This window comes from Natator depressus, chromosome 23, assembly GCF_965152275.1.
Source record: "Natator depressus isolate rNatDep1 chromosome 23, rNatDep2.hap1, whole genome shotgun sequence".
In the NCBI taxonomy this organism is placed as follows: domain Eukaryota; kingdom Metazoa; phylum Chordata; order Testudines; family Cheloniidae; genus Natator; species Natator depressus.
Window position 1 is genome coordinate 20,785,818 of NC_134256.1, and position 11,594 is coordinate 20,797,411.

Genomic DNA, 11,594 nt, shown 5'->3' on the forward strand with positions numbered 1-11,594 from the left:
AAGGTAGAATTTTCTTTGTGTTACATCCCTGCCCTCCAGAACTGAGCAATGCAAATCCACTCGGTCCTGCTCCCTGTTTGGCCCGTCGCCGGACAGACAGGTTTGTTTAAGTCTAGGGGCGAGAAAGCTGCTGCTTATTTACAGGGCCCTCCCTATTTCACGGCGTGAAAAACTTGTCACGGCCCGTGAAATAAGCCCTTCCCCATGAAATTTGATCTTCCCTGTGCTGCTGGAGCCCCAGCTCCGAAGGCAGCGCAGAAGTGAGGGGGACAATTCCATGACCCCCCCCACAGCAGGTTTGAGACCCCCCCCCCCCCACAATCCTCTTTTGGGTCAGGCCAATTCTGAACCCCTCTGGCCGTGAGCTGGACCAGAACGGACGGTGAATTTGGTGGGCCCTGATTATTTCCAAGTGTCCCCCAAACGGGAGAGCCGGCGTTCGCGTGGTGCCCTTGTACCCGGCCTTGCAAGATCTTTCAGTGCAGAGGCCCTAGGCGGGGGTCCTGCCCGCCTGCTCCGGCCTGGCGATTGCACTCGCGCTGTCTCTTGTGTTTGCTCCAGGGCCAATGTCTGTAATCAGACAGAATAACCGGAGGGGAGGCCGGGGCGCGGGGTGTCCTGCGGCGGGGCCGAAAGCGACGCCGGAAACCGGGCAAACCATCGCTCGCCCGCCTCCGTGGGGCCCGTTCTCGTTGAACCGCGGGACTAAAACTGCGATGGAGCATGGCGGAGTTTTGTAATTGTCTGACGGCCCCGCAAAGAAATAAACGAGTGGGGAAACATCCAAGGCTTTAGTGACTTTGTGAAAGGTCAGTGAAGAAAAACACACACACCCCCCTGCTGCTCCCCACACCCCAATTCCCCCCTGCTGCCCTCCCAGCACCATGATCTCTCCTAGGCTGCTCCTTCCCCCCCAGCCTCTGCTCCCCACACTGCCCCCTTCCCCGCTGCCAGGATCCCCCCCCCCGGCACCTGCATGCTGAGCTCTGCGAATTTCGGGGCGAGGGGTGTATGGAGGGGTCAGTCAGCTGCGGAGGGGTGGATGGCGGGATACACCCTCCCGAGGGCGACTCTCCTCCGCACGGCCTGGACGGCCCTGCTGGACCCGGGTGACACCGGAGACCGATTTACATCAGGGCCAGGCGGCTGCCGGTACCTCGGGGCAGGCGCGGGGGCCCTGTGACCTCGGACGCCAGCCTGGCCGGTGCCTTTCCACGCGCAGGGGCTGGGGGCTTGGTTTGGGCCCGGGGGCGAGGCGGTGAGCGGCCCCAGCGACGGCTCCAGTGCGTCACTGGTTCTCTGGCCCACGGATTTCCAAGCGAGGAGCGTTTTGAGCTACGGCCGAGGCCCTGCCCAGCCCCTGCAAGTGCCCAGGCGAGCCGGTCGCATCCCGGCCGGGAGCCTGCCCGAAGGACGTCTCCGCGGCGGGCGTTCGGCTGCGGGCTCTTCCTGCGTCTCTGCACCAGCGCCGGCCTCGATCGAAACGCCCAGGAGACTTGGTTCAGTAGCCAAGGTGCCCGGGCAGGTGTACTGCGGGCAAAGGAGGGTCCTCGCTCCCCGGTTACGCTGACCCAGTGCTTTTCAAACTCTTTTTCTGGCGACCCCATTGAAGAAGATTGTCGATGCCCACGACCCAGTGGAGCTGGGGATGAGGGGGTTGGGGTACAGGAGGGGGCTCAGGGCTGGGCAGGGGGTTGGGGTGCGGGAGGGGGTCAGGGCTCTGGGCTGGGGGTACAGGCTCTGGAGTGGGGCTGGGGATGAGGGGTTTGGGGTGCAGGAGGGGGCTCTGAGTTTGGGGGGGCTCAGGGCTGGGGCAGGGGGTTGGGGTGCGGGGGGGGTCAGGGCTCTGGGCTGGGGGTGCAGGCTCTGGGGTGGGGCTGGGGATGAGGGGTTTGGGGTGCAGGAGGGGGCTCTGAGTTTGGGGGGGCTCAGGGCTGGGGCAGGGGGTTGGGGTGCGGGAGGGGGTCAGGGCTCTGGGCTGGGGGTGCAGGCTCTGGGGTGGGGCCAGGGATGAGGGGTTTGGGCTGCAGGAGGGGGCTGTGTTTGGGGGGCTCAGGGCTGGGGCAGGGGGTGGCTTCCCACCTGTCCTGGCACTGCGCTGCACCCCGGAAGCAGCCAGCTCTGCGTGGCTCTCGCCCACAGACACCGCGCCCCCCCCAGCTCCCATTGGCCAGGAACCGGCCAATGGGAGTGAGGAGCTGGCACTTGGGCCAGGGGCAGCGCGCGGAGCCCCGTGGCTCCCCTGCCTAGGAGCCGGCCCCGCTGCTGGGCACTTCCGGGGCGCAGCACGGTGCCAGGACAGATCGGGACCAGCCTGTCTCAGCTGGGCAGCCCCACCGACGGGAATTTAACGGCCCGGTCCTGGAGCTGACCAGAGCGACCCAGCGCCTGACATGCCACGACTCAGTTGTGGGTCCCTGTGACGAAGCAGGACTGTTCTTAATGTTTCCTCTGAATATTGTTGGGGTGCCTCAGTTTCCCCATGGCAGTTCTTAAGTCTCTAGGCAGTGGGGTAAGGGTGTATGATCATTGCAGAGCCCTAGAGGGCAGGTGTGTGCAGGGGGCTGGACACAGAGAATGGCCGACACCCTGTTTCCTGGCAACTGATGGCCTGGGCCCTTCCCCCCTGCCAGGTGAGAGCTAAAGGGCTGGAGAACAAAGGAATCCGGTGACCTCCTGGCCCGGGAAAGGGACAAAGCCCAGAGGAGGAGGGGCTGGAGGGGGAGTCAGTTTGGGGCTGGCTGGGGACATGGAGTGAAGGGCAGACGGGGTTGTCTGGCTCACTGCCCCCCAAAATGGACCCAGCTGAGGGGTCCTGTTCTCTGCACCTACAAGCTCTGTGTTAGACCATGTTCCTGTCGCCTAATAAACCTTCTGTTTTACTGGCTGGCTGAGAGTCACGTCTGACTGCGGAGTCGGGGGGCACGACCCTCTGGCCCCCCCAGGACCCCGCCTGGGCGGACTCGCTGGGGGAAGCGCATGGAGGGGCAGGGGAGGCTGGAGGCTCGGGGGTCAGCCCCAGGAAGGTGGAGCCGGGGGAGCTGTGTGTCCTGCAGACAGGCTGCTCCGGGAGAGGAGACTCCCCAGAGTCCTGCCTGGCTGCGAGGGGAGCAGATCCAGGGCAGCGCCCGGGGACAGTCCCGACCCACAGTTTGAAAACCCCGGATCTAACCCTTGTATCCCCATGAGAATGGAGCAGCCCCGGCAGGGGCAGGATTTTCAGTCTCCCCCAGGCCGGGCAAAGGGTCAAAGTGGGACCCCCCTGTTCCTAGAGGGAGACAAACAATCTGGGATAAAGAAACTGAGGCGGGTTACAGGCAGATCTGGCTGGGGCTGGTTTTCCAGCGGGCCCCATGGTGATATTATTCTATTTCCTTGATGACCGACTTGACATGTCGCCCCAATGACCCCCCTTGCCCCCCATTTACAGCCCTCCTGGTGCTGAGTCACGGCTCAGCTGCTGAATAAGACCCTGTGACCCTGGACTTTGAGCCAACTTTCTAATGGCGCAAAACTGAACACCCTGGCCCCGCCCCTTCTCTGAGGCCACACCCCCCTCCCTCCATCCCCCCCCCCCCCCGGGTGGCTCGCTCTCCCCCCACCTTCACTAACTTTCACCGGGGTGGGGCAGGGGGTTGGGGTGCGGGAGGGGGTCAGAGCTCTGGGCTGGGGGTGCAGGCTCTGGGGTGGGGCTGGGGATGAGGGGTTTGGTGTGCAGGAGGGCGCTCTGAGTTTGGGGGGCTCAGGGCTGGGGCAGGGGGTTGGGGTGCGGGGGGGGTCAGGGCTCTGGGCTGGGGGTGCAGGCTCTGGGGTGGGGCTGGGGATGAGGGGTTTGGGGTGCAGGAGGGGGCTCTGAGTTTGGGGGGGCTCAGGGCTGGGGCAGGGGGTTGGGGTGCGGGGGGGGGTCAGGGCTCTGGGCTGGGGGTGCAGGCTCTGGGGTGGGGCCAGGGATGAGGGGTTTGGGCTGCAGGAGGGGGCTGTGTTTGGGGGGCTCAGGGCTGGGGCAGGGGGTGGCTTCCCACCTGTCCTGGCACCGCGCTGCACCCCGGAAGCAGCCAGCTCTGTGTGGCTCTCGCCCACAGACACCGCCCCCCCCCCAGCTCCCATTGGCCGGTTCCTGGCCAATGGGAGTGAGGAGCTGGCACTTGGGCCAGGGGCAGCGCACGGAGCCCCGTGGCTCCCCTGCCTAGGAGCCGGCCCCCCTGCTGGGCACTTCCGGGGCGCAGCGCGGTGCCAGAACAGGTCGGGACCAGCCTGTCTCAGCTGGGCAGCCCCACCGACGGGAATTTAACGGCCCGGTCCTGGAGCTGTCCAGAGCGACCCAGCGCCTGACATGCCACAACTCAGTTGTGGGTCCCTGTGACGAAGCAGGACTGTTCTTAATGTTTCCTCTGAATATTGTTGGGGTGCCTCAGTTTCCCCATGGCAGTTCTTAAGTCTCTAGGCAGTGGGGTAAGGGTGTATGATCATTGCAGAGCCCTAGAGGGCAGGTGTGTGCAGGGGGCTGGACACAGAGAATGGCCGACACCCTGTTTCCTGGCAACTGATGGCCTGGGCCCTTCCCCCCTGCCAGGTGAGAGCTAAAGGGCTGGAGAACAAAGGAATCCGGTGACCTCCTGGCCCGGGAAAGGGACAAAGCCCAGAGGAGGAGGGGCTGGAGGGGGAGTCAGTTTGGGGCTGGCTGGGGACATGGAGTGAAGGGCAGACGGGGTTGTCTGGCTCACTGCCCCCCAAAATGGACCCAGCTGAGGGGTCCTGTTCTCTGCACCTACAAGTTCTGTGTTAGACCATGTTCCTGTCGCCTAATAAACCTTCTGTTTTACTGGCTGGCTGAGAGTCACATCTGACTGCGGAGTCGGGGGGCACGACCCTCTGGCCCCCCCAGGACCCCGCCTGGGCGGACTCGCTGGGGGAAGCGCATGGAGGGGCAGGGGAGGCTGGAGGCTCGGGGGTCAGCCCCAGGAAGGTGGAGCCGGGGGAGCTGTGTGTCCTGCAGACAGGCTGCTCCGGGAGAGGAGACTCCCCAGAGTCCTGCCTGGCTGCGAGGGGAGCAGATCCAGGGCAGCGCCCGGGGACAGTCCCGACCCACAGTTTGAAAACCCCGGATCTAACCCTTGTATCCCCGTGAGAATGGAGCAGCCCCGGCAGGGGCAGGATTTTCCGTCTCCCCGAGGCTGGGCGAAGGGTCAAAGTGGGACCCCCTGTTCCTAGAGGGAGACAAACAATCTGGGATAAAGAAACTGAGGCGGGTTACAGGCAGATCTGGCTGGGGCTGGTTTTCCAGCGGGCCCCATGGTGATATTATTCTATTTCCTTGGTGACCGACTTGACATGTCGCCCCAATGACCCCCCTTGCCCCCCATTTACAGCCCTCCTGGTGCTGAGTCACGGCTCAGCTGCTGAATAAGACCCTGTGACCCTGGACTTTGAGCCAACTTTCTAATGGCACAAAACTGAACACCCTGGCCCCGCCCCTTCTCTGAGGCCACACCCCCCTCCCTTCATTCCCCCCCCCCCCCGGGTGGCTCGCTCTCCCTCCACCCTCACTCACTTTCACCGGGGTGGGGCAGGGGGTTGGGGTTGGGAGGGGCGAGGGCTCTGGCTAGGGGGTGCTGGCTCTGGGGTGGGGCCAGGGATGAGGGGTTTAGGGGTACATGAGGGGGCTCTGGGCTAGGTCTGAGGGGTTCGAGGGCAGGAGAGGGCTCAGAGCTGGGTCAGAGAGCAGGGTCTGGGAGGGAGTTGGGGGGGGGGGGGGCTGACGTCTGCTTTCGGCTCCTGGTGGGGAGGGGTCTCCCTGGTGCCCTGGCAGAGTGGGGGAGGGGGTGGTTGCATGGTTAACTGCGGGGGTGGGGCGGGGCGTAAGGTAGTTTATTCTTTGCAGTGACCCAGAGCCCCGGGTATGACTGAGCCTGACTGCTTGGGTCCAGCCCGGCCTGTTGGCACCCAGCAGCTAACACCCATGGGTGCCTCTGGGCAGGGAACCGGCCGGGTGTGAGCAGCTGGAGAACAAAGGGCTGGAGGGGCTGGGGGGGTTGCTGCATGTGGGGCTGCTGGGGGGAACTGGGGGCACTGGCATTAAGGGGTCGGGGGGGGAGGGCCTCTGGGCTCGGGCACTAACCCGAGCTAATTTCTGTTCCCGGCGCTAACCCAGGACTCTCCGCGCTGGGCCCAGACCCCCAACAACCCCCCACGCTCCCCCCACTGGCCAAGTCACTCCCGAGCCAGGAGCTGGGGGGCCTGGTTCCCTCTGGGGGGGTCTGTCTGCCCCCGAGGCCCATCCCGGGGCATTCGCTGCGGGGGGCTCCCAGCCTGACCTGGGAGGGGGTTGCAGGCTCCGAGGGGGGATCCCAGGGGGCGGGAAGCCAAGGGGCTCACCCCAGTGAGAGCGACTGCATGGGCCTGCCGGGCTGCAGGGCTCCCCCAGGGCTGGGCCAGGCCAGGTGAGAGCACGAGGCATGTGGGTCCGAGCCCCAGGGCTAAAGATTTGCAATGGGATGGGAGACGTCTGGCTTTTGAGTTTTAAAAAACAATAACGGTCTTACCTCCTTTTTTTCAGGGGGGAGCGGGGGCGGGGCTGGTGCCCCACAGCGGCCTTTTGTCTCCCCCTAAAAGGGGGAGAAAGTTTTTTCTTTGAAGTTAAACCCATTTACCCATAACACAGAGAATTTAGGGGTCTTTAGAGTGGCCCCCTGGCATCACAATTCTCAGTCTCCCCCGAAAAACAAAACCAGGATAGAAAATGATCATCTACCCCCCAAACTCAGATTGTCCCATAAATCCCAGGACTCCCGGAGCTCGGGGCTTTAAATGGAATGCTGTCCCTGCTGCGTGGGCCAGGCCCAGCCCGTCAGGCTCGGGTCGGGGCCAAACGGGATGGTTTCACCTGTCCTGGGGCTCGGCACCATCCTGGGTTTCCTGCAGCACCCAGCGCCGGGGTGGGGTGGGGGACACGCTGAGAAGATGGGGGGGCTGCACCCCAGCGGCAATGCCAGGATGGAGGTGGCTGGGGGCTGTCTGCAGCGGGGGGTGGGAACAGATGGGGGAGGGGCTGGGGGAACAGCTGGGGGGGGGAACAGGGGCTGCCTTAAGCAGGCAGGAGCCTTCGGTTCGAAGGCCAGCGGGGGGGGGGGGGGGGGGGAGGGGATGTTTGGGAACAGCAGGACCCCGCCCGGCTCCACGGGAACTTCCTATCCCGGGGAGGGAGACGCGCTCGGTTTGAGGGCAAAGGGGATGCCTCCAGCAGCCAGACACAGAGAACCCAGGCGTCCGGGCTCCCTCGCCCCGTTCTAACCACTAGATCCCACTCCCCTCTCAGCGAGAGAACCCAAGCGTCCGGGCTCCCAGCCCCCGCCCCGTCACCCCGTTCTAACCGCTACACCCCACTCCCGACCCAGCAAGAGAACCCAGGCATCCGGGCTCCTAGCCCCCGCTCTGCTCTGACCCACTTGACCTTCCAATCGCTCCCATTTCCCCATTTCCACGCCCCACCTGTCACGTGCTCCGACCCCATGAGAGCTGAACTCAGCAGAAACCACCCGCCCCATGGACGCCACCTGCCCCCCCACCGTGTCTCCCTGTGGGCCCAGCCGCTCCCAGTGCCCCCCCGCACAGGCCCAGCCAGGCCCTTTATGATGTACCCCACCCTGAACCCGCTGACCCCCAGCCCTAGCTCACAAACCAACCCCCCCCACCCCACCACCCAGCCCCGTGACTGGCCCCAGGGAACCGGCCCGGCCCGGATCCACCGCTGAGCTCCGAAAACAGGAACCCAGAGAACAGGCTGGAGGCCAGGACTCCTGGGTTCTCTCCCTGGCTCTGGGAGGGGAGTGGGGTCTAGTGGTTAGAGCGGGGTGGGGGGGCTGGGAACCAGGACTCCTGGGTTCTCTTCCTGGCTCTGGGAAAGGAGGGGGGTCTAGCGCCTTTTGGTGCGTCACATGCGCTCAGCCCTGCGGTGGGGGGGGCAATGAAGGGAACAGCCCAAGAGCTGGGGGGGTTGCCGAGTCATGCTGACGTCACTCCTGGGGGTGGGACGATGGGGTAGGTTTGTGCTGAGTCAGAGTCTGGAGGGGGCAGCTGGGGCGGGGGGGGCGGGGCTGCTTCTCTCTCTCCATCAGCCTCCCAGACAGGGGAGCGAACCCAGGCGTCCTGGCTCCCAGCCCCTCCCCCGGCTTGTGGGGCGTGTCGGTGGCTGCTAGCAGCGGGGGGCGGGCAGGGCCGGGCCGGGAAGAGCCGCGGTGGGGCGGGTATAAAGGGTCCCCGCCAGCGCCCCAGACCCCACAGACCCCCCCCGGCTCTTGCTTCAACAGTGCTTGAACGGAGCCTCCGCACCCCGAGACCGCCCCGCACCCGCCGAGACACCCCCCCGGGCACCCAGCACCCACCGAGACCGCCCCGCACCCCCCGGGCCTCTGCACCCCCCGGGCACCCAGCCAGCGCCATGAGCTCCCAGATCCGCCAGAACTACGATCCCGAGAGCGAAGCCGGCACCAACCGCCTGGTGAACCAGCTGCTGCGAGCCAGCTACAGCTACCAGTCCCTGGTGAGCGCCCCCCGCCCGGCCCCTGCCCCCCCGCCCCTCCCAGCGCCGGGGGACCCCGGAGTCCTGCCCCCCGCCCGGCCCCTGCCCCCCGCGCCCCTCCCAGCGCCGGGGGGACCCCGGAGTCCTGCCCCCCGCCCGGCCCCTGCCCCCCGCGCCCCTCCCAGCGCCGGGGACCCCGGAGTCCTGCCCCCCGCCCCCCGCCCGGCCCCTGCCCCCCGCGCCCCTCCCAGCGCCCGGGGGGACCCCGGAGTCCTGCCCCCCGCCCCCCGCCCGGCCCTGCCCCCCGCGCCCCTCCCAGCGCCGGGGGGACCCCGGAGTCCTGCCCCCCGCCCGGCCCCTGCCCCCCGCGCCCCTCCCAGCGCCGGGGGGACCCCGGAGTCCTGCCCCCCGCCCCCGCCCGGCCCTGCCCCCCGCGCCCCTCCCAGCGCCGGGGGGACCCCGGAGTCCTGCCCCCCGCCCGGCCTCTGCCCCCCCGCGCCCCTCCCAGCGCCGGGGGGGACCCCGGAGTCCTGCCCCCCGCCCCCCGCCCGGCCTCTGCCCCCGCGCCCCTCCCAGCGCCGGGGGGACCCCGGAGTCCTGCCCCCGCCCGGCCTCTGCCCCCCGCGCCCCTCCCAGCGCCGGGGGGACCCCGGAGTCCTGCCCCCCGCCGGCCCCTGCCCCCCGCGCCCCTCCCAGCGCCGGGGGGACCCCGGAGTCCTGCCCCCCGCCCGGCCCCTGCCCCCCGCGCCCCTCCCAGCGCCGGGGGGGGACCCCGGAGTCCTGCCCCCCGCCCCCCGCCCGGCCTCTGCCCCCGCTCCCTCCCAGCGCCGGGGGAACCCCGGAGTCCTGCCCCCCGCCCGGCCTCTGCCCCCCGCGCCCCTCCCAGCGCCGGGGGGGACCCGGAGTCCTGCCCCCGCCCCCCGCCGGCCTCTGCCCCCCGCTCCCTCCCAGCGCCGGGGGGGACCCCGGAGTCCTGCCCCCGCCCGGCCTCTGCTCCCCGGCCCCTCCCAGCGCCCGGGGGAGAACCCAGGAGTCCTGCCCCCCGCCCCCCGCCCGGCCTCTGCCCCCCCGCTCCCCTCCCAGCGCCGGGGGGGACCCCGGAGTCCTGGCTCCCAGCTCCCCCTGCTCCAACCCATCAGACCCTATTCCCCTCCCAGAGCTGGGGAGAGAACCCAGGAGTCCTTGTTCCTAGACCAGCCCTTCCTACATGCCTGTCCCCAGTGCAGAGACTTTTGTCCCCCCACCCCTAGGTGCCAGCTCTGGTTGCCTGGGTCCCTAACACGCGCACACCCCCTCCAGCCCCACCCTCTGTTGTTTACTCGGCTCTCCTAGGGCAGAGTCCCAGGCTCCATGGATCCTGCCCCCCGTTAATCATTAACCATCCCTGGGGTGGGGCTGTCCCTGCGGGCAGGTGCTGTGGGGGGGGTGGAGGGGTGTGTCTCTGGATTAGGGGGTCTTGGGGGGGGGGGGGGAACTCTGGGGCAGTCCCTGGCTTCACAGGTCTCCCCCCGCTCTCCAGCTGTAGGGACTCTCGGGGGGCTTTCCCCGATTCCTGGATCTGGGGGCCGTGGGGAGCAGCTCCACACTTGGGGCTCACTGATGTCTTTTCCCCCCCAGGGTATTTCTTTGACCGGGACGATGTGGCGCTGGCCATTTCTCCGAGTTCTTCCGGCACCTGTCGGGTGAGAAGCGGGAACAGGCGGAGCGGATGCTGGGTTTCCAGAACGGCCGGGGGGGCCGCATCCTCCTGCAGGCCATCCAGGTGAGCCAGGGGCGGGGGGGGGCAGCTTGGTGGGGCAGGAGGGAGGGATGCTGGGGGGGATGGGAAGGTTTGAGGGGGACACCATTGCCCCCCCCAGGCACAGCCCTAACCCCCTTCCCCTTCCCCCCCTGCAAGAAACCGGAGCAGGACGAGTGGGGGAACGGGGCGGCCGCCATGGACTTTGCCCTGAAGCTGGAGAAAACCATCAACCAGGCGCTGCTGGACCTGCACAAGGTGGCCACGAGCCACGCGGACCCACACGTGAGTGACCCACCCTGAGAGAATCCAGGAGTCCGGGCCCCTGGGCTCTAACCACCAGACCCCCCCTCCCAGAGCCAGGGAGAGAACCCAGGAGGCCTGGCTCCCAGCCCCCCACCCCTGCTCTAACCACTAGACCTCCCTCCCCTGCCAGAGCCACGGGTAGAACCCAGGGAGTCCTGTGGGGGAAGGCCCAAGAGGACCCCTGCCCCCCCGTCTCTAACTCTCCTCTCCCGCCCCCCAGATGTGCGATTTCCTGGAGACCCACTACCTGGACGAGGAGGTGAAGCTCCTCAAGAAGCTGGGCGACCACGTGACCAACCTGCGGCGTGTCGGGGCGGCCGAGGTGGGGCTGGGCGAGTATCTCTTCGACCGGCTCACCCTGCACGACAGCAGCTGAGCCCCGAGCTGCCCGCGGCGCCGGCCCTTTAAATCCTGCTGCCCAGCTGGGCCGGAGCCCCCCCCCGCTGATCATGGGGTACGCGCCCCCCACCCTACCTGCTGATCACAGGGTGACCCAGCCCCTCCAAAGTCTGTAACTTGGCATTGAATAAAAGCTTGGCATTAGCACTCCGGCTGTGTGAGGTGTCTGGCTGGGGACCCAGGCATCCTGACCTCTAGACCCGCCCACTCCTCTTGCAAAGCCCATGGCAGAACCCAGGAGTCCTGGCTCCCCATTTCCCCCCCCCCCCCCACCACACTAACTCCTGCTGAGGTGGGGGGGCACATCCCCTCCCATCACCAGTCTCCCTTGCCCCAGGCTTGGCACTCCCCAGCTGGTTAATGGGGTGCCCAATGGCATTAACCGGGGGGGGGGGGCAGCTGCTGTCTCTGCCCACTTATACTGGGGTGGAGTCCTGGGGTCCCTGCCCCTGCTCCCCCCACCCTGTGAGCAGCATCCCAGCAAGGCCAGCCAGGAGTCCCCAAACTCAGCAACTGGAAGGGGCACCCAGGTGTTTGCTGGGAGGGACCAAGTGCCCCCTTGCACCAGGGGCTTGGCTCAGCTGCACCAGGGGCGCCCCCCCAGTCTGACCCCCAGCAGGGAGATGCAAAAGG

At 67.4% G+C, this 11,594-nt stretch overlaps 1 protein-coding gene across 1 annotated transcript; it reads left to right on the forward strand.

The window, feature by feature from the left end:
* Nucleotides 1–8,437: 8,437 nt before the first annotated feature.
* Nucleotides 8,438–11,111, forward strand: FTL (ferritin light chain). Its single transcript, XM_074937433.1, is given in 6 exon segments — nucleotides 8,438–8,539; nucleotides 9,851–9,884; nucleotides 10,136–10,165; nucleotides 10,168–10,280; nucleotides 10,416–10,541; nucleotides 10,783–11,111. Coding segments are annotated over 6 exon segments (561 nt in total). The 3' UTR covers nucleotides 10,939–11,111.
* The last annotated feature ends 483 nt before the right edge of the window (nucleotides 11,112–11,594 follow it).